The sequence below is a fragment of the Anabrus simplex genome, chromosome 1 (genome assembly GCF_040414725.1).
Source record: "Anabrus simplex isolate iqAnaSimp1 chromosome 1, ASM4041472v1, whole genome shotgun sequence".
NCBI classification, from domain to species: Eukaryota; Metazoa; Arthropoda; class Insecta; order Orthoptera; family Tettigoniidae; genus Anabrus; species Anabrus simplex.
This window is the reverse complement of record NC_090265.1, coordinates 354,138,614-354,158,263: the sequence shown is the minus strand read 5'-3', so window position 1 is coordinate 354,158,263 and position 19,650 is coordinate 354,138,614. Positions and strand designations below refer to the sequence as shown.

Sequence of the window (19,650 nt, the reverse complement as noted above, 5' to 3'; positions counted from 1 at the left end):
AAGGACCTTTGCAGCAGTAGACTAAAATTCTGCCACACTTCAATCATCATAAACAAGGATTTGTCAGAAACATCTACATGAGAGAGGGGAAAGTAATGGACACATGTTACTCCAGAGCAGTTCAAAAGACTCGATCCAAATCATGCTCCTAGAGACTTCGATCTAACTTGCAGGACTTGGACGGCACTGAATCAGTTCCACACAACACACAGCCAGTGTTCACACTCACTTCATAAACAAGGCTTCCAGAGACCACCTGACTGTGAATGTGGAACACATCTTTCCAGAATGTCTGCTATGCTCGTTCTAAGGACCACAGGCGGATTTTGTAAATGTTCCACCTTCATTAATCCAATGCCTGAATGAACTTTATGTTTAACTGTAAAGCAGCAATCTTTATCTTTCTTATGGCTAGGATGTTGACACCCCACTGCTGTATATATCCCTTTCAGACCGTGTACGCACAATTGTGCGGGTTCGTATTTTATTTATGTCTGAGCTTATTTGACGTTTTCTTGGCACTAGACCGGACTGCAGTGCTTGTGCGGGACATGTAGCATGTGCTTCAGGTTTTTTTATTTAATACTTGACCACCAGGGGGCAGGAAGAAGAGTTTAAAAATAAAGTTCATTAGCAAGATGGCGGGAAGCAGTAATGCCTAAAGTAAGTATTTATTTATTTATTGCATTCATATTAATCTAGAAGCTTTACTGAATATCAGAATATAATCAATGAAAATTGTAAATGAATGTAAATTGTGTAGCAAACGTAAATTGTTAACTTACAACATCGTACGTAATACCATGAGGTTTTGAATGTTGATACGCACATATGTGCGGGCTAGGTTTCCTTACAGGCAATGCATGCAGGAGTGCTGGGTGCTGTCACAAAAAGGACTGTGAAAGCAAAACTCATACTCTACATGAGAAATGTAATGTATAAGATTTTAATTGTTTGAAATCGTTCCACACTGTAAAATAGAACATTTGATCATGTACATGTGCATATTCACATGTACTGAGTTGAATTTTTTATTTTTTTATTTTTTGCAAGTAGTGAATGAAGTCCTGACATGCATAATTGTGTGGGTTCTGTTTTTCAGACGATAGTTCTTATTTTGTAAAATAAACTGTAAAAACATGTATTTGAGAGCATTTTGGTAAGTTTTTGACGTTTTGACACCTCCAGATTTCTTTCAGGTCTGACGACAAGTTGCTGCTGCCAAAAGGGCAGTAAAAGCAAAACTCTTCCTCAATATAGAAAATGTAACGTTTACTTGTGTTTGAACGAAGATTTAATTGTTTTAAATTATTCCCCACTGTAAAATAGAATATTTGATCATGTACATATGTATATTCACATGCATTAAGGTAATTCTTCTTTTTTGTTAAGTAGTGAATTAAGTCCTGATACGCACAATTGCACGGGTGATTTTTTTCAGATGTTAATTTTTATTTTGTAGAACAAACTAAAAATATATGTATTTAAGAGCATTTTAGTCAATTTTTGACGTACAAACAAAAATTCACACCGCCAGTTTTCATTCAGGTCTGAAAGGGCTATATTATACATTTTATATTTATTTCCCAATTCTGTACGCAGTCCTATAGTCATATGCTACATAAATAATTGCAATATAGAAAGGCTTTTGTCTCAACGTAGCAATGTCAGTCTGTGTTGTCTCGTATGCTTCTGTATCCTCAAAATCTGCATTGCCACCTTACTTTCATTGGTGAATTTTTTAGTAATAAAATAAAGTTGTCTCTACTAGCTACACTACATACTGCCCATTTTATTCTGCCTACTAGCCATTCTGCCATATTCTGGCATCATTACCTGCTGCACTTCCACATAATAATAGTTACCCTTTCCTCATACATCACCAGTAGCGAAAAATAAGGTTCAAATTTTTATTTACCACATTATAAGTTAGGTAGTTCAAAGTCATCTCTCACAATCAAGCTGATCATGGGATTTCTAGATATGGTCTATTCTTAGTCAAAGTGGTTGTTTGACAATGATTACGATACCTGTCAAACATACTATACCAAGAATAGGGAAACTGTCTTATAATATTTTTCTAAATGAATATAACAACCACCAAGTGAGTTGGATACATAATTTGGGGCATGTAGCTGTTAACTTGCATTCAGTAGATGGTGGGTTGGAATCCTACTGTCGGCAGTGCTGAAGATGATTTTCTGTGGTTTCCCATTTTCACACCAGACAGAGGTTGTACCTTAATTAATGCCATGGTCACTTCTTTCCTAATTCTAGCCCTGTCCTACTCCATAGTTGCCATAAGATCCGTCTCTGTCAGTGAAACGTAAAACAAATAGCAAAAAAAAGAAATTTTAGTAACTCTTCCCCAAAGTCTGTATCGGGACAAAATATACAGCAACAACTTTCAGAAAATGTTAGGTAATAGAAAATCTAGATGAGTCAACACATAAGAATAAATCATGCTCATTATGTTACATAATAATATTCCTTAATGAAGATGGTTTTTAAAATCCTGCTTGAGGATTTCAGTGCTTTAGTGCAAGTTTTATGTTAGTATGAATAAGAAATATTTGATGAACTCCAGAAATTAGTTCTTCAGTATTACTTAAAAGTTCTACTAACTTTTGAGCTTGTGCAAGCTGAAAACTTTCATGAAGAAAGGAATTTTCCCTGATGTTCATTGTCAGGTTGGCTCATACTGAATTCAAAGCAGACAGTTGGACAGAATAGGTAATCATGTCAATCCAACACATTATCCCATTATCTGCCAAACAGTAGCAGCGATTGGGAATTAAAAGTCGGGGGGGAACAAAATTACGGACAACAAAAAGTACCCGGGTTAGTGGGATATAGTGGAAGTAGGGGAGGGGGGGGCATGTAAACTGGAAGGAAATCTACAAAGTGATACATTTTTATGCTCTCGGGCAAATTTCCACTGAGAGGTAAAGGTTTTACCAATTTAAGTGCGGTAATAGTTTTTAAGATGTTGATTCAATACTAGACTACAGAATAAAACTTTCACCAAAAGAACAATATACATGTGTATTACAATTAAACAGAAGTACGGCATGATTATACAATTAAAAATCATTTAGTATTTGACAACACACAAAGAAACTAACAAACAATAAAGAGAGTGCCAGACGGATGAATGCGCGTGACAATCGTTGAATCGTACCTTAGTATCCTTGATCTCGGCAAAAAGACATACCCCGGCTACCCTATTTTCATAGCACATGCAACATCTCCACTACCGGTACTTAATGAGGCGCTATGCAAATCGGTTAGCTGCGACGAACGACATTTTGTACGTATTTCTGCTAATAATTAAAGAAAATAAACTAGAGAGCTAGCTGATAAGATAATGGGGCTCATACAATTTTTTCTTAAATAATTCCAATAATTCCTAGTTTCAGCCGGCTAAAATGAAATAAAAATGTAATGTTGTCTCCACAACTTACCCTCCCTTAGTCACCGCTACTGCTGCCGAACCATACACTTCTTCACCTTAGGTGAAGCTGACTTTTATTAGAGCCTTGTCTACAGAAGACCTTATCTTGTGGTGTCTGGGAATGCTTAGAGTTGCTCCGTGCTCACTGTGCAAGTGTTTCAATCTTATTTGAGGTATGCCTGGAACAGTTGCTGTTCATGGTCCTGCTGGGCACAGCGCAAATTGCTATCACATTTCCAGTCACTTTGGGTCATCTCTCCATAATGTTACTCAATATACCATTTTCGTGACAAACCAGAAGCAGCATGTTCCTTAAACAAAAGGGATGCAGGAATTCTGTCCCACAAGTGTTCTTTTCTATTCTGGTAAATTTGTTAATATGAGAATATTACATTTAAGTACCATTTAATTAATATGAGCTAGTATTTTTAAAATTGTTGAAGTTTCATTTTTGGAGCTTGGATAATTATTTATCAGCCCATATTTAGTTAAAGAAGTTTGAGTCAAACATAATTTTCCTTGAGTGGTAAGCATCTATCTTAAATCACTCCATATGCATTGGTTGAAATGAAATAATATACAACATTATACACAGATTTTCTTTATCATTTACAGCAATTAAACAAAAGTAATATACAGTGGAACCCTGTTAATGCAGATCCTGCTTATTTCAATTTCTGGTTTATACTGACAAATTATGTCTTCTTCTTCTACCGCTTTTCCCACCTCTTTGTGCTCGCAGGTGCGAACTGTCATACACATGTGGATTTGACCTGTTTTATAGACAGATGCCCTTCTTGACAACAACCGTTTATGGGGGGATGTAATGACTATTTCATATTTTTTGGGTGATTGGTAGTGTAATGTCTTGTCTGAATATGAAGAGGAAAGTGTTGGGACAAACACAAACACCCAGTTCCCAAGCCAGAAGAATTAATCAGACGCTATTAAAACCCCCAACCCAGCCGGCAATCGAACTCGGGTCCCTCTGAACCGAAGGCCTCAATGCTGACTATTCAGCCAAGGAGATCCTGACAAATAATGTAAAAAAGCCAATGATTTTTTTGAAAAAGAAAGTTTCATAAAATTCTTTGTAATGTTATTAAGTAGTGGTAAGTGTTGTGAGGACTCTATGTCTCAACAATGAGAAATTTACTTAGAAAATATTTGGTGTGAGAAAGAAAACCACCTCCTCACTACAGACAACAATGTCATGACATCACATTAGACAGAGAAGAGTTTATTTTGTTTTCCTCTTCAGTGTTACGAAGTGCAATATTTTATTATGCATCTGGCAAGTGATTACCAGTAGCAGTGAGGGAAACTACTTGCTACAATCCAAGTGATGCAGTCTATTATCTAAGCATAAGCGGTACAGTCATATCTTTATGGAACACAGGTAAATTGTCTTGTTATGGCATGTCGCCATTGTTCATGTGCAGTGAATTGCTTTCAGAGATCAGTTGGGATATTTTTGTGCATGTGATTATTTGCTGTGTTAGTTGATGGGACTATAGTTCATTGTAGAATGTCCACAGAAAAATCACATAGTGACCCACTCATGGAGCAGCAATAACATGTTTAAAATTCTGTAAAGAAGAAGGTTTCCAAAGCTGCAAAAAGGACTGCTAAAGTCATAGCCAAGTGAGAAAGCAGATATGGACAGAAGTCAAATCCTTACTCCAAGTAATCATCAGACACAAGTAAAGAACATAGAACTCAATGATTGTAATAATGTCTTGTACGCCCAACTTTTCTGGAGTATTGTGAAGTTCAGAAAAAAATTCCTACTGGTTCTGAATGAAGCAGGAACTTTCAAGAGTTTGTTTTGGAAAGCAGTGCTCAAAGTGATAAGGAAACTAACATAGTGGTTGAGGCAGCAGTGACTTCAACAGTAATTTTACAGACACAGTTAACGAGTTTTGATGCTGGATGTTCTATTTCAGATGCTAAATGTCAATGGATGACTATAACATTATGTCTACATTCACTTGTATATTCAAATAGATTTTGATATTGATATCAGCAGCATAATAGCATGCAATTTGTATTCTGCATTCCCAACCTCCTAATAATTGCTAATAGGGCTTTGAAGTGAGTGTAAACATTAGCTCCAATGATTCGCAAGCTGTTCTCGTACACGTCATGTAATATCCATGCTCACTCACTAGCAGAAACGACTGATCAGACAAGTTATAGTGGCTGTTATTCCATTTTCGTGATTAACAGCCCCCTGAACTTAGTAGATGAGAAGTCTAATAACGTGTGGTTTTAATATCTACGCCATTGCATAAATTATTTCAAGTTTTGTATATACAGGTATAGGTATCAATCACATATTAGTTGAGGATTGTAAATGCCAGATTTTTTTCAGTGTATACTGTTAACATTGTAGTTGGAGATTTTCAATGCTGAAAGGAAATAAATAAAATTACTACTACTTCTACTACTATAACAGTAGTACCTACATATAACGGACAGTGCATCTATATATCAGACACCGTCTGAATTTAAAACCACCTAAAGTTGACATGGAAAACACTTCTAGGATGGTTGAGAATGGGATTAACCCACTGCAATAAAATGCATGTAAATTGTGTTATTAATCTCATTAATGAATTTTTCCAGATTTTCCAGATTATATCATTTGAATTGCTGGCTGTCTCACCCACAATGTTAGTTTCCTCATCATTTGATTACTGATTAAAGCCTAATACACATGATTTCTCTTTATTAGGAGTATTAAGTTTGGAATTGATTCAACAAGATATCAGAGATATCCTTTACATTCTTGGCAGTATGGTAATTTAAATTTATTGAATATTGATGTACATTATGTTGTGATGATAGAATACTCTCAAATATGTGAATCAATTTATACGGTACATCATAATGAATATATGCTATGCTTTACTATGAAAAACTATTTTTTAAACCCAATATTAAAATAAATATTGTCTTATGATCATCTTTGAACTACCAGAAGTAATTAATGCTGAGAACATATATATATATGTAATGTAGATATGTAATATTATAAACAACTTTCAAAGTGAAATAATTAAAACAAGTTAAGTACCTTGTAATGTTCTGGAGCTTAATATTAAGCTGTGCAGAGTACTGGCACATCTTAAAACTTACCTTGATTGAAGCAAAGAAAGCAAATAGTGAAACGGGCTTCACGCTTCCCATTCTTGAATAATTATAGAAACAAAAACCTTGTAATCACTATTTTAAATGACAAAAATGCTTACTGAGTAACAGTTCATACAGTTCTATAATGGGCTGTAGCACTAAAATGCAAGACATACTCATATCTCTTACGTGTATAATAAATACAATTTATAATACAATGAGAAAAAATATATTAATATCACTATATTTAGCAATCTTGATGACAAGTTTGTGAAATAATTCACATTTTTTACACTAAACAATATCAAGAAAAACTTGTGAAATGCTTTAATTTATTAATGTAAAAATGCTATTTTTGATCAAAGTTGACTAAAATAGATTTTAGATAGGAATAACAAATATTTAATAAACCCTCCATTGATAGCTACAACTGCTACTTCCCCCACCCCTGCCCCCCATCTCATGATTACTTCTTACCAAACACAATATCCTCAGTTCAAGTAATATGGAGATTTTGGACTTTCATCATTTCCTGTTAGTATGAATAAGAAATATTTGATGAACTCCAGAAATCAGTTCCTCACTATTACTTAACATATTTTCACAGTTAACATTTTCTGTCTTCAGTTACTTTCTTCCCCTCATTACAACAACTTTCATGTTTGATTTCAGAGTAGACTCAACTAAATAAAAGCTGTTAGTAAACACAAACTTGAAGCTAACCTCTCAACTTCACAGCAGGGCCTGAAAGACAGGCTATTTGTAAATCAGTGGTAAGTTTTGCAAAGGTATGAACAGGCCTCTTAAACTCTAAAACCAATGTTACCATGTGATTTACCACATGCTATTTAGCATGTATGTATGTACAGGGGGTTGTTTCATAGGTCATGACAACTGTGTTAGGTACTCCAAACATAAGTACATTTGAAAACCTGTGTTGCACTCTACTGAATACCACCAACTGATAGTGCCTGTGTACATTAGTGGCTACTTTACAACACACAAAAAAGTCAGTGTGTTGCTAGCCATACTCCAAGATGGATGTAAGCAAAGTTAAACAGTGGTCACATGTGAAAGTTGCAGTTCTCTGCGGCAGAAATGCACGTCAGCGTCATGCGGAGCTAAGAAAAGCATTGGGTGATAATTCTTTACCACGTCAATGTTGAAGCCTTCAAACATAGATGCTCAACAACTGTTGAACTGTGGCAAAGTGGGTGTCCCATGTCCACTCACACAGAGGTGTCAATAGCTGTTATCGAAAAGTGCTTAACAGAAGACAGGTGTTAGATTGTGCAGGAATTATCCATGCATTCGAGTATTTCTGTGCTGACAGTGTTCTGAACTTTACAAGACGACTTGCCTATGTTCAAGATTTGTGTGGATAATAAAACAATGATTTCTATTTACTTATCTTTCAATTGCGTCTTGCCATTTGCTCATAAACCCAGACCCAATTTAGTGCTAGCATTGAGAAGCACATTCCACTGGCCTTCAAATGCATATAACAGATTTACATTGCTGCTGCTTTATTGGATGATATAAAACAGTTGCTATGACTTATGAAACGACTGTTGTATAAATCACCCAAGACAAATTAGCTTGGTGGAGCATTTAAAAGGAAGACGAAGGACTTGCCCATCTGATAATAGGTTGTATATGTGCCTGAGGTAGAACATACTTATGCTGAACCTGATGCAAACTGCCTGAATGGGTTTATCGCCGTATGTGAAAACATATGCCATCTCCTACTGTCTTGTTTTTTTTTCTTTAGTTGGTATACATACTGCCCATCCTTCACTGGGTATATCCATTGTCACTAATTCCTTCAGTAGCTCAAATAAATTCTTCAAACCAAACTTTTTTGGTACAAATTGCTTACCTCTCATCATGATAGCATATTTAGAATAAGCATTTGTTTTAACCAAAATATATGTACACAAACAATTTTGTGTCCTACACTTACGGAGTTTTGAGTGTTAGAACAGTTTTTCCAGACAATGAAACAATCAATTTCTACTGACTGTGAGATATTGCAGTGATAATGTTTCAGTGACTTTTTTTAAATGTAGAAGAAAACTGAGACATGTTCTGAGAAAACTTGTAACCCAGTAACATAACATAACATTTTCAAAACTGTGAGCAGTTCTAGTTATCAAAAAAGTTAGATTTGCATCACCTATTATATCTTGAGACTGCTTACAGTACAACTCACTCAGAGTTTTCGCTTTGGCTGTAAGCAGCTAGGGCAAGGTTCAGTAAGATTTTGAAAGAGTCAGTCATAAATTTTGAAATCAAAAATACATTTACATTGCTCTTGTGACCCCATTGATACTGAAACTACTTGAACTAATTTCCAACGGCACATCTATTAAAATAATTCAGCATGAAACAACTGTGTTCATTATTAAATTCAAGTAAGCTGTTAATAACATAATTTTAGACTAAATTTCCATTTTGTTGTAACAAGAATTTTCTATTTTAAACAGGCCTCCACATACAAGATTTGGTAAACAGTAATACTTAAAAGCGACACAAGAAAGTTGCATAAGATCAATGTAGTGTTACTGACTATCGTTTATTGACTGTTTACAGAACTGTGTGTGTGCTGAATCCTAATGATTGAATTAGCTTTAAGATTTTTACCAAATAAAACTGATAGTCATAATGCAAGTGTTTAATTTATGACATGCCTTATTTTTTGTTTTACATGAGAAATATCAAATCTATTACCAGTATCAATATTTAAACCATATATATTCAAAGTGTAACAAATTGTCCTAATATCAATAAGCATGTAAAATGTGTCACATTGAAAATGCTATTAAATAATTAGTCACCTGAAGTTTATGGTCACAATTACACTTGAGTCTTTAAAAATATTTCTTAGGAGGCCCTCTCGGTGTCGAGGCCGATAACCTCAACCCTCGCAACGGCCCTAACCTCACTGTTTATGACTTGTGCTACTCGAAACTGAGGGCAGTACTGCCTGCTCTACTACCAGACTTGGGAGATCTGTGTGTTGTTTCCCATAGCATGTGTTGACAGTTTTGAGTATCGCAACAAACTGGCTGCACCTGTAGCACACTAGGCCAAAATGCTAAACATTGCCTGTAGTACTAGGGGCAGAATTGAATAAAATTAATGTTATCTGTAAGCATTGCTTTACCGGGTGAGTTGGCCATGCGGTTAGGGGTGCACGGCTGTGAGCTTGCATCCAGGAGATAGTGGGTTTGAATCCCACTGTCGGCAGCCCTGAAGATGGTTTTCCGTGGTTTCCCCATTTTCACACCAGGCAAATGCTGGGGCTGTACCTTAATTAAGGCCACGGCCGCTTTCCAACTCCTAGGCCTTTCCCATCCCATCTTCGCTATAAGACCTATCTGTGTTGGTGTGACGTAAAGCCACTAGCAAAAAATCAAGCATTGCTTACAATGCTTAAAAAGTACCTGCTGGAAGTTACACTTACATAAACTATGTCTGTGCGTTTCATGCATAATACTAATAGTTCAGTCATACAAAGGAAAGAAATGGAAAAGTGGAAGCTCATTTTGAAACTTCTTTCGTCTGATGACTGATAACGTCCATCATCCCAAGACTCAGGAAAATTATAATCTTAATGTCCTTCACTTTTCAGAAAACTAATGAACATCAAAGAACTATATTACTTTCACTGATGAAGAAGTACAGTTGCCTTGAGAGAGAATTCTTTGAAGCTGTTCTGTTCTATTTCTATTCCCAAAAATATCTTAGTGTTTTGGTTTGAATATTTCCAGACAAAATTTTGTCAAAAATAAAGTTTTAAAAATATGAAATTATGAGTGCCCAAATGTTGACATTATTCTGAATGTACTTCAACAATAATGCATTCTTCTTTCCTTCTTTTGTTTTTCAGATATGTTCTAACTACATTCAGGGTATGGTACCATGTATATAAACATGTCTTGTTTCCAATACAAGAAGTCAGAACCATATTTTACATCTTACACTGAAGCATTGGAGGTGACTTTGAAATCACTGCAGTGCTTGTACTTGAATTTCATTTTGCAAATGTTTGTACTTTAAGCATACTTAGGACAATATGGCACACCTAAAATACCATAAACTTTACCAGAAACAGTTAATTATTTTTTTGCTATTTGCTTTACATTGCACCGACACAGATAGGTCTTATGGCGACGATGGGATAGGAAAGGGCTAGGAGTGAGAAGGAAGCAGCCATGGCCTTAATTAAGGTACAGCCCCGGCATTTGCCTGGTGTGAAAATGGAAAACCACGGAAAACCATCTTCAGGGCTGCTGACAGTAGGGTTCGAACCCACTATCTCCCGAATACTGGATACTGGCTGCACTTAAGCGACTACAGTTAATTTTGTCCACATATTTGAAATTTACTAAGTATAAATTCCATTACTGGGAAAAGAATGTGAACATAGGCTTGAATTTCTGGTGATGATGACTGTCTGATATTCAGCAATTCTATGAACCAGAGTCTCCAATTCACTTGGTACCAATTGCCTTCTTTATTTGTCCCATGCTTAGGCCCATAACAGAAAAAAAAATCTTTCTCTGTGTCTCAACTTTCTTTATTTTAAGTTTTTCATTTTCATTTGGAAGAGGATTCAAATAAAAAGCCTACAAATAGTGAAACAATATAACAACAGGGAAATTGACTCCAAATCCTGCATCCAGAAAAATGTATATGTGAATTTCACCTACAGGTATTATTATTTTGAAAAATTCTTTGCTTCTATATTGAAACTGTTGAATTGAATATTACCTTAAAATGCTATTTCTGAAGTAGTACATCATCTTTCACAAAATGCAATATTGTTTTGTACTATATATCCCATGCCTTTAAAAATTCTTATAATATGCGATACTACTTAGACCTTTTCAGACTCTGTTGAAAAATACACAAAACTTTTCCATTCTGCATAATTGCAGAACTCCTTCAATCATCTCTATGGCCTTTTAGTTATACATTTCAGCAAGCCTTATTCCAAAAAAATACAACTGCTTTGAAACAAAACAAAACACTTAAAGATAGCCTGTAGTACAGGTTTACTATAGCTCATTCCATGTTAAAGAAACAGTATTGCTCTCATGACAACAGGGTTGCCATATCAAACAGCTTTGCTCAACATCATCACGGGAAAATGGCAGCACATAAATTTGTGAAATTCAGTATTTAAGTTCAAGACAAAAAGCGGAATTAACTAAGCTACAAATTATTTTTATGAACTAAAGGGGACGGGGTTACAGGGGCTATTTTTGGTTTGTACAGAATCGGAGGTAAAGTACAGCACATAAAAAACCTCAGCATTGAAGTTTAAGGCAAATTGGGGGAGAAAATGGATAATTTTTATGGGCTCGAGGGGTGAGGGATGCATTTAATTGCATTTAATAAATTTCTCCAGCCAATAAAGGCTGGAAAACCGATGCAACAAAGAAATACTGTAGATGAATCTACAAAAACAAGTTAACAGAGTAGAAGTGCAATTGAAAAGATCACAGTTTTCTTCTTCTCTTCCTCCCGCCTTGTTCCCTACCTGTGGGGTCACGGGTGCGAACTGTGTCGCACATGTGGATTTGGCCCTGTTTTACGGCCGGATACCCTTCCTGACGCCAACCATATATGGAGGGATATAAGCACTATTGCGTGTTTCTGTTGTGGTTGGTAGTGTGGTATGTTGTCTGAATATGATGAGGAGAGTGGTGGTACGGACACATACACCCAACCCCAAGCCAGAAGAATTAATCAGAAGCGATTAAAATCCCCAACCCTGCCGGGAATCGAACCCGGGACCCTCTAACCCAAAGGCCAGTACGCTGACCATTCAGCCAATGAGTCAGACAATGAAAAGATCACAGTATTAATGTTAAATAAAGAAATCACACATGTAGACTTATCATGTAACTCTCACTCAACACAAGACAATTTTGCACATAAATACTGTAGATGACTTTACTACAGAAGTATCTGCCAGCGGTTCACAGAGTGAGGGACTACACGAGGCTTGTACCAGAGCAACACAGAAGAAGGAAAATGAAGGAAGGCAACGAAGTGATGGCTGTTCCTGCCATTGTGCTTCCTCCCTACAAATGTATTTATGAAAAAGGAAATGTTATGTAGTTATTTTAATAACTCACGGCAAAAATGCCTCATCCGTTTTATCTATCAGATCATAATACATTATACAGTAAATTACAATATCCCTTAATCACAACTAATTATAGGTGTCTCTTAATGTTTTCTTAATGTGGAATGAGCTATAGGCTTAATCCTGGATCCAGTTAAGCATCCTTCTGGTTTCAACCTACCCAGAAAAATCTGAATGTCATTAAATCAAATAAGAACCAACATGGCAGATGTCAGTACTGGAAGCATAAGTGGAAGGTAACTGAGAACCCTTACTGTGACTGTGCAGACGTGCCCCAGACTCTCCAACATATCACTATGGATTGCCCACTCCAGAAGTTCAACAGAACAATGCAGGACATCCATGATGCCACTGATGAAGCTGTAAAATAGTTAAGCATGTTGGACATTCAACTCCAACACTACTACATCATGTGATGTAAGTCTAATTCTGTATGTTTTAAGACTACTCAAATATGTATATAGTTGTAAATAATTATTTTTTTAAATCATTGTTTGTAAACTTGTATCCTTCTGCCATATGAAATAAATGAATTAAAGGTTTGAAACTTCGAAAAATTCAACTACAGGCATGCCTACTAGTTTCTACCTGTCAATCTTGGAAGGGTATTTTATTAGTAAGGTTGCATTAAATTAGCATTACAGGATTGCAATAAGTCTGTCATTGAGACCAAAATGTTCCTCTAGGACAATTTTTTAAATTTTATAATTAACTTCATTTCCATGAAATCCTGTGCTTCTGTAATAGTTTCAGTAAGTTAACAGAATTACCAGTAAGTAAAACTGCAATACCGTAGTGAAAAATTTGTGTTGTGACAAAATTAGGTAGCCTATAATAATGTAATATAATAAATTAAAATAAAAATGCTGAACCTGCAGTAATATAATAAGTTACCGGTATATCACATACACCAAAAGTTAACACTAAATCTTCATGCCAACTTTGTAACATACAAACTTGCCACAAGTTTACAGTACAAAGTAAGTATGAAAACTGAAATGATATGTTCTCTGAAAAACTGCAGAGGTTTACAATAATTTGTATAATTCAGCAGTGTCAATAAGAATCATTTCACTGTCTCAGTGATATCTCAGTATCTCCACAAGCTTGTAGTGAAATTCAGTCACTATAATTATGCTCTTACAGCTTACACTTAACAAAAACAAAAACAAAACAAAAACCCACACATTATCTTTGTTTCTCTGAGTTAGACAAGAACATTTAAAGTGCTAGTATATAGGTAATTAAACTTTTGGATAAGAAATATCCAAAGTTTCTGAGAAGTATCTAGCTTCATCTTTCATCTCTCTCTCATTATTTCCAAAGAGAATAAAATAAAATAATTTCAGTAACTTAGAAATAATCATCTCCCCTATTGCTAATAAGATACTATTCATCAAGATCAGTATGAGATGGATGCTGCACAAAATTCACAATTAGCAAGAAAAGTATTCAGAAATGGTGATTTCCTGGAATCCAGTAAGAGCTTCAAGCTTGTTCTGCATTTGGTTCTTCCTACTTGCTTACCATAACTCTAATATTTACACTCAAGTTAGTTTTCTCTATCATCTGTGTATTAACTAGCAAATCATCAAAGTTCTCATCCTGTCAGTTTTTTCTTACGGCAGAGTTCTAAGTTGCAAGCAATGTTTTAACATATGGTATAATTCTGAGCTCTAGTTCTACTGGTATAACTCAAATGTTTTCTCAAACAGTGTTAACAGGATTAAATTTATTTCATTGTGGTTTATCATGAAAGTGTTTAAAATGTGTTATTTTATTAGCTATCATTATTCTTTAGAAATAAATTAAGCATTAGCTCTTTCCCTGGAAAATAAACTAGGAATATTTAAAACTTTGAATAACAAGTCAGGTTCTTACTCTGTTGGCATGTATTAACCTGCTGTTTAATATTTTCAAGACTTGAATTTTAAAAAGTGCTTTGTGATCATGCCAAAGACCATGAAAATGAATTCCTTCATAATTTTTTATGAGTGTATTTAACCGATTCATGAGAAATAATATCAGGATAGCTTGTTCTGCAAATTGTTATGAATGAAATACTGGCAGTACCACAATTTACCCATATTTAATCAAATTAATATCAAAGAAACCATTTAGGTTACCATGTAAGAACTAGGTGTATACATAACACCTATAAATTATAAATCTCTAATGAATACCTTTCATACGTGAAAATACATGTTGTTTAATACATCTGGAAATGTACCATATAATTCTAAAAATAATTTTCCTCAAGTGAGTGAGGTCATTGTCTTCAACTAAAGTTATGTAAAATAATAGAAATTAAAATGTCAAAAACAATTTTATATCCTGAAAAGAATATAAAATTGATTACCAGATAATACACAGCAGAGCATTGTTCTTCATGTTAACACCTTATCACACTCACGTCAGATGGCAATACCACACTGCCATTCCCTTGAAACAATCACTTCTATACCAACAAATATATAACATCTTCTATGTTCTCTTTCCATCTGTCATTTATAAGATGAACAGTTTCATTCTGCAAATATAAGATATATATATATAGGCCTACATAAAAACAGTATATGCAGCTTTGGTTTTCTCTTTGGTTCTTTTGGCAGTTAACTGAAGTTTGTGTTTGCAATAGCAACGCACATTCAACTCGTTTCATCTTAAGTTCTTATTTGGTGTAATGTATCTGGAACCTCATTATAAAGTTATGATATATGCAAAACACCATTCTCAAGGGTATATCTTTAAAAATCAAGATGTCACTGTTTTCAAAGTACAAATCAGTGGTTCACACCAGTTGTCTTCATTAATGAGCCAGGGATGTGTTGAAAAATACAACTTTGATATGGTTCAATTCTGCTTTTTCTCTCCATTGACTGCTACTTCTGCTGTTGTCTTCCGCCGGAGCTGCCAATCGATGACGAGTCGGCCCGTCAACATGAAGAAGAATACCTTGAAAATTAGCAGAAAAGATACGTATATATGAATAAAACCTTTTATTAAGTTCTTAAATAATTTTATGAACACAGAATTTTATGAACCATATAGGCATAATTTTAGCAGCATTTTGCAGAATTTAATCACAACTGTTACTGCATTGTAGACTATATTATTTTAATGATAAGAAAATTTCAGAAGTATTCACTGATAAGCACCTAATTGAACAAACAGTTTAATTCTGTACAAAAATACAAGGATCTTTCTAATTTGCTGAACCATTTACTTCAGTGTTTTGCATTGATTATACTTAATATATTCTACACAAAGTCTCTTCCTCTGTTTTAGTTGTAATAACAGAGTAGGTTATCACAGTGTCTACATTTTTATTCTTTTCATTTCTACCTTGCCCTTAGAAGTATTTCCTTTTAAAAATACACCAATGCTTTTCTGAATCTCACATTACGTCTCAGGATAGGGTAGTATGAGACCTGAGATGAGATTACAATAAAATGCTGCCATTCAAAAAACAAATTTTACAAGAATTAATGGATTTTAAGGATAATTTTGCCACAAACTAAAATACGCTATTGTTCACTAAAATAAGAATTCCTAAAAGAAGTTGCACTATGTTGTCTATGCTCTATGGAGGTAGGCAACAAGGAATATAAGACAAACACAAAAAAGGAACCCCATGATTTTAATGAGAATTATGTCTGTCCAACTCCATGAAACAGAAGGGAACTTGTCAGTGATTGGGAAGGAATAGGCCATCTGGAAGAACTGAGTATGATGAGGTGAAATCCCATCTACGAAGACAACAGTGGAGTTTGTCCACATCCTTTCGTATTCTCATGTTTGTTCTAGCCTCTTCTTTGTGATTCCTGTCTTTGATTATCTATACTAGCTGAAATTCATCAAGACATGACGATCAATGGGGTAAATATTTACTGAAGAACTTCCTTATGTACAACATTCCTTGTACTTTGTTTTTTTACAATTTTCTTTACGTCGCACTGACACACGTAGGTCTTACAGCGACGATGGGATAGGAAATAGCTAGAAGTGAGAAAGAAGCGGCCGTGGTCTTAATTAAGGTACAGTCCCAGCATTTGCCTGGTGTAAAAATTGGAAACCACAGAAAACCATCTTCGAGGCTGCCTACAGTGGGGTTTGAATCCACTATTTCCCGAAAGCAAGCTTACAGCTGTGTGGCCCTAACCGCACGGCCACTCACTCGGTCAATAATTTATTATGTTTGTATATAGTCCTATATGACATTTAAAGGAATAATAATATTGACAAAAGTAAAGGACTCGAATGTTCACACGGCATTGCACATCTAGTCTCTAAATTGTAAAATCTGGTAAGGTATGAATGGGGATGGCTACACGTATCGTACGAAGAGAAAGCAACAAACTGTATATACAGAAAATACATTCAATAGCTTTTAATAGGCCTACTAAGTACACATAAAAAGTGAAAAACGGAGCACAATTCCAGGCTATCATGCACATCTTTTCTTATTCTCTTTTTTGTACCATTTGCTTTACGTCGCACCGACACACATAGGTCTTACGATGACTATGGGACAGGAAAAGGCTAGGAGTGGGAAGGAAATGACTGTGGCCTTAATTAACATACATCCCCAGCATTTGCCTGGTGTAAAAATTGGAAACCATCTTCAGGGCTGCCGATAGTAGGATTCTCTTCTGAATGCAAGCTGACAGCTTCGTGACCTAAAGACTGCAGCCACTCACTCGGTACCATGCACATGATTTTTCTGGATATTTGCTTTCAAAGGCATGGCCATTCAGTTGAAAGGAAAATGTCATTTCATATATTTCATAAAACATTAATTTCAGTCTTCAAGGTATCAAAAGAATCTTATTCACACTGACAGGGGAATCAGTCACGAACTCAGCCCAAGTAGGCCAATTCACATGACAATAAGTGTAATGCAAAGTATTATTTTATATGCACGGAAATTAACTTCAAGGAAAACACCTGTGAAATGATATGCCATTGCCCTTTATGAACCTCTCTATGCAGCTATAAGCTGGACAGGAGACTGGCATTTTCCTTCGGAGAAGTGTATACTTCAATTTATCGGGAAGCTCCAGTAGTGACAGTGCCAAACAATCCAGCTTTTGCCAAACAGCGCACTCACTCAACTTCGCACGCAACTGCAGCGCCAATGCTACCTCTAGTGTATTATTTACCAACTCTATGGAAAGCACTTAGTATGTTCTTGCACAAAGTATTGAAAAATTAAAATAATAGGATTTTTCAACAATTAAATACACTATATTCAAGTAAATATTTCTCTTAGGGCCCTTCTATAGTTAATTTTAGTCTAAGGTTGTTTTTTTCTTCAATCAGGGGAATCGCTCCCCAACTGGGACTGAACCGGTATGTGCTGAGCTCCCTGCTTAAGGGGTTAAATATATAGATTATGACACTTGTTTGATACCTTCACTGTTTCATCAGCTGACTGCAACATGATTATTTGCACAATGAAACTAGCTTTGGAAATGTGAGTGAAAGACTAGAAAATCCATCAAATGGGAAGGATTTTCACCTAGCTAAGTTTCTCCCATTTGAAAGAAAGCACAATATGGTACTGGTAAACAAAACAAAAATCATTATTATTGATTGCAATAAGAATATATCAACATATAATACTTTCATTCACTGTAGGCATTTTTTCTGATTTCACCATCAAGAATAATTAATGGCAGGAGTTTTAAGAGTTCTCAGTTACTGTAAGGGTTTTCATAAATATAGTGGTATCCAAACTTTGTACATAGTTCTCCTATTTGTTCAAAATAGTGCCAACACAAAATGATATATGTTGCTTTCAACATAATAAAGGATTAAATAAATTTAGGTAACTCAACTGTAATTGAAAGCAATAAATTAAAGTTTCCCTATGGGAACTTAATTTTTGATCATCCTTAGGGATAATAACCAGAGCAATATACAAACCAGCAATCATATTTACAACTGAATAAATCATTTGTTACCACAAAGCATTTAAAGAAATTCACTGAAATTCTACTCATCCATCTACTTTGTTTCTAACAGTAGGAAAAAAGTAAATAAAATATTTCTAATTTAATTGCCTGATGAATTCACAATTATTTAACCCACCATCGGTATTGTTAGGTAGCTCCTAACAAAAACATTCCTTATTAAGAAAAGTTTTTTTGGTTTAAGACTGAAACTTTTCAAACTCCAGGTATTCTCAAATGAGTATATGAGTCACATGTTTTCCTTCATTATGCGATGATTCACGCATACGTGTCACGTGGGGGAGTGGGGGAAGTGCGTTCTGTCTAGCGTGTTAGTCCGCGCCTTGCTACGATACCGGTCACGTCACAGGCTGTGTTAGGCGCATTCTAGCCTTGCTACCTTTGGCGTCACAGTTTTTGCGCCTTCCATGCTGGTGTAATGTTTTAGTGAAAAGTGTCACAGTGAAGTTACAATGGCTAATAGGCGTAGTGAATATGTTCTTTTAAGTTGGATTGAAGAAGAGGACGACATATTTACTGATGTTGACGACCAAGGATTTGCTTCTGACTGTCTAAGTGATGCTCCTACTGAACATTCCATGCAACAGACTGAGACAGAGCAATCCAATTAGGAAAGTGATATTGGTACAGAACTTTTTTTTTTGTGTTTGCTAGTTGCTTTACGTCACACCGACACAGATAGGTCTTATGGCGACGATGGGACAGGGAAGGGCTAGGAGTGGGAAGGAAGCAGCCGTGGCCTTAATTAAGGTACAGCCCCAGCATTTGCCTGGTGTGAAAATGGGGATACAGAACTAACTGACACCCAAATTCTTCAGCCTATACCCTCACATCTTCAACACAGTCACCTGGGATTTTTGCACCTGAAAGAACCACAGTGCAGTCCTCAAGACAACAGAAAAAACTTGAAACGTCCATCTGCTACA

The 19,650-nt window shown here is 35.5% G+C and overlaps 1 protein-coding gene across 1 annotated transcript in view; it reads right to left on the bottom strand.

The window, feature by feature from the left end:
* Positions 1 to 6,238: 6,238 nt before the first annotated feature.
* The window catches only part of LOC136856790 (novel acetylcholine receptor chaperone), a 59,379-nt gene continuing 45,967 nt past the window's right edge, over positions 6,239 to 19,650 (bottom strand). Inside the window, exon 4 of the mRNA XM_067134901.2 lies at positions 6,239 to 15,704. Coding sequence (XP_066991002.1) covers positions 15,603 to 15,704 — 102 coding nt within the window. The 3' untranslated portion in view covers positions 6,239 to 15,602. The remainder of the gene's footprint in view (positions 15,705 to 19,650) is intronic.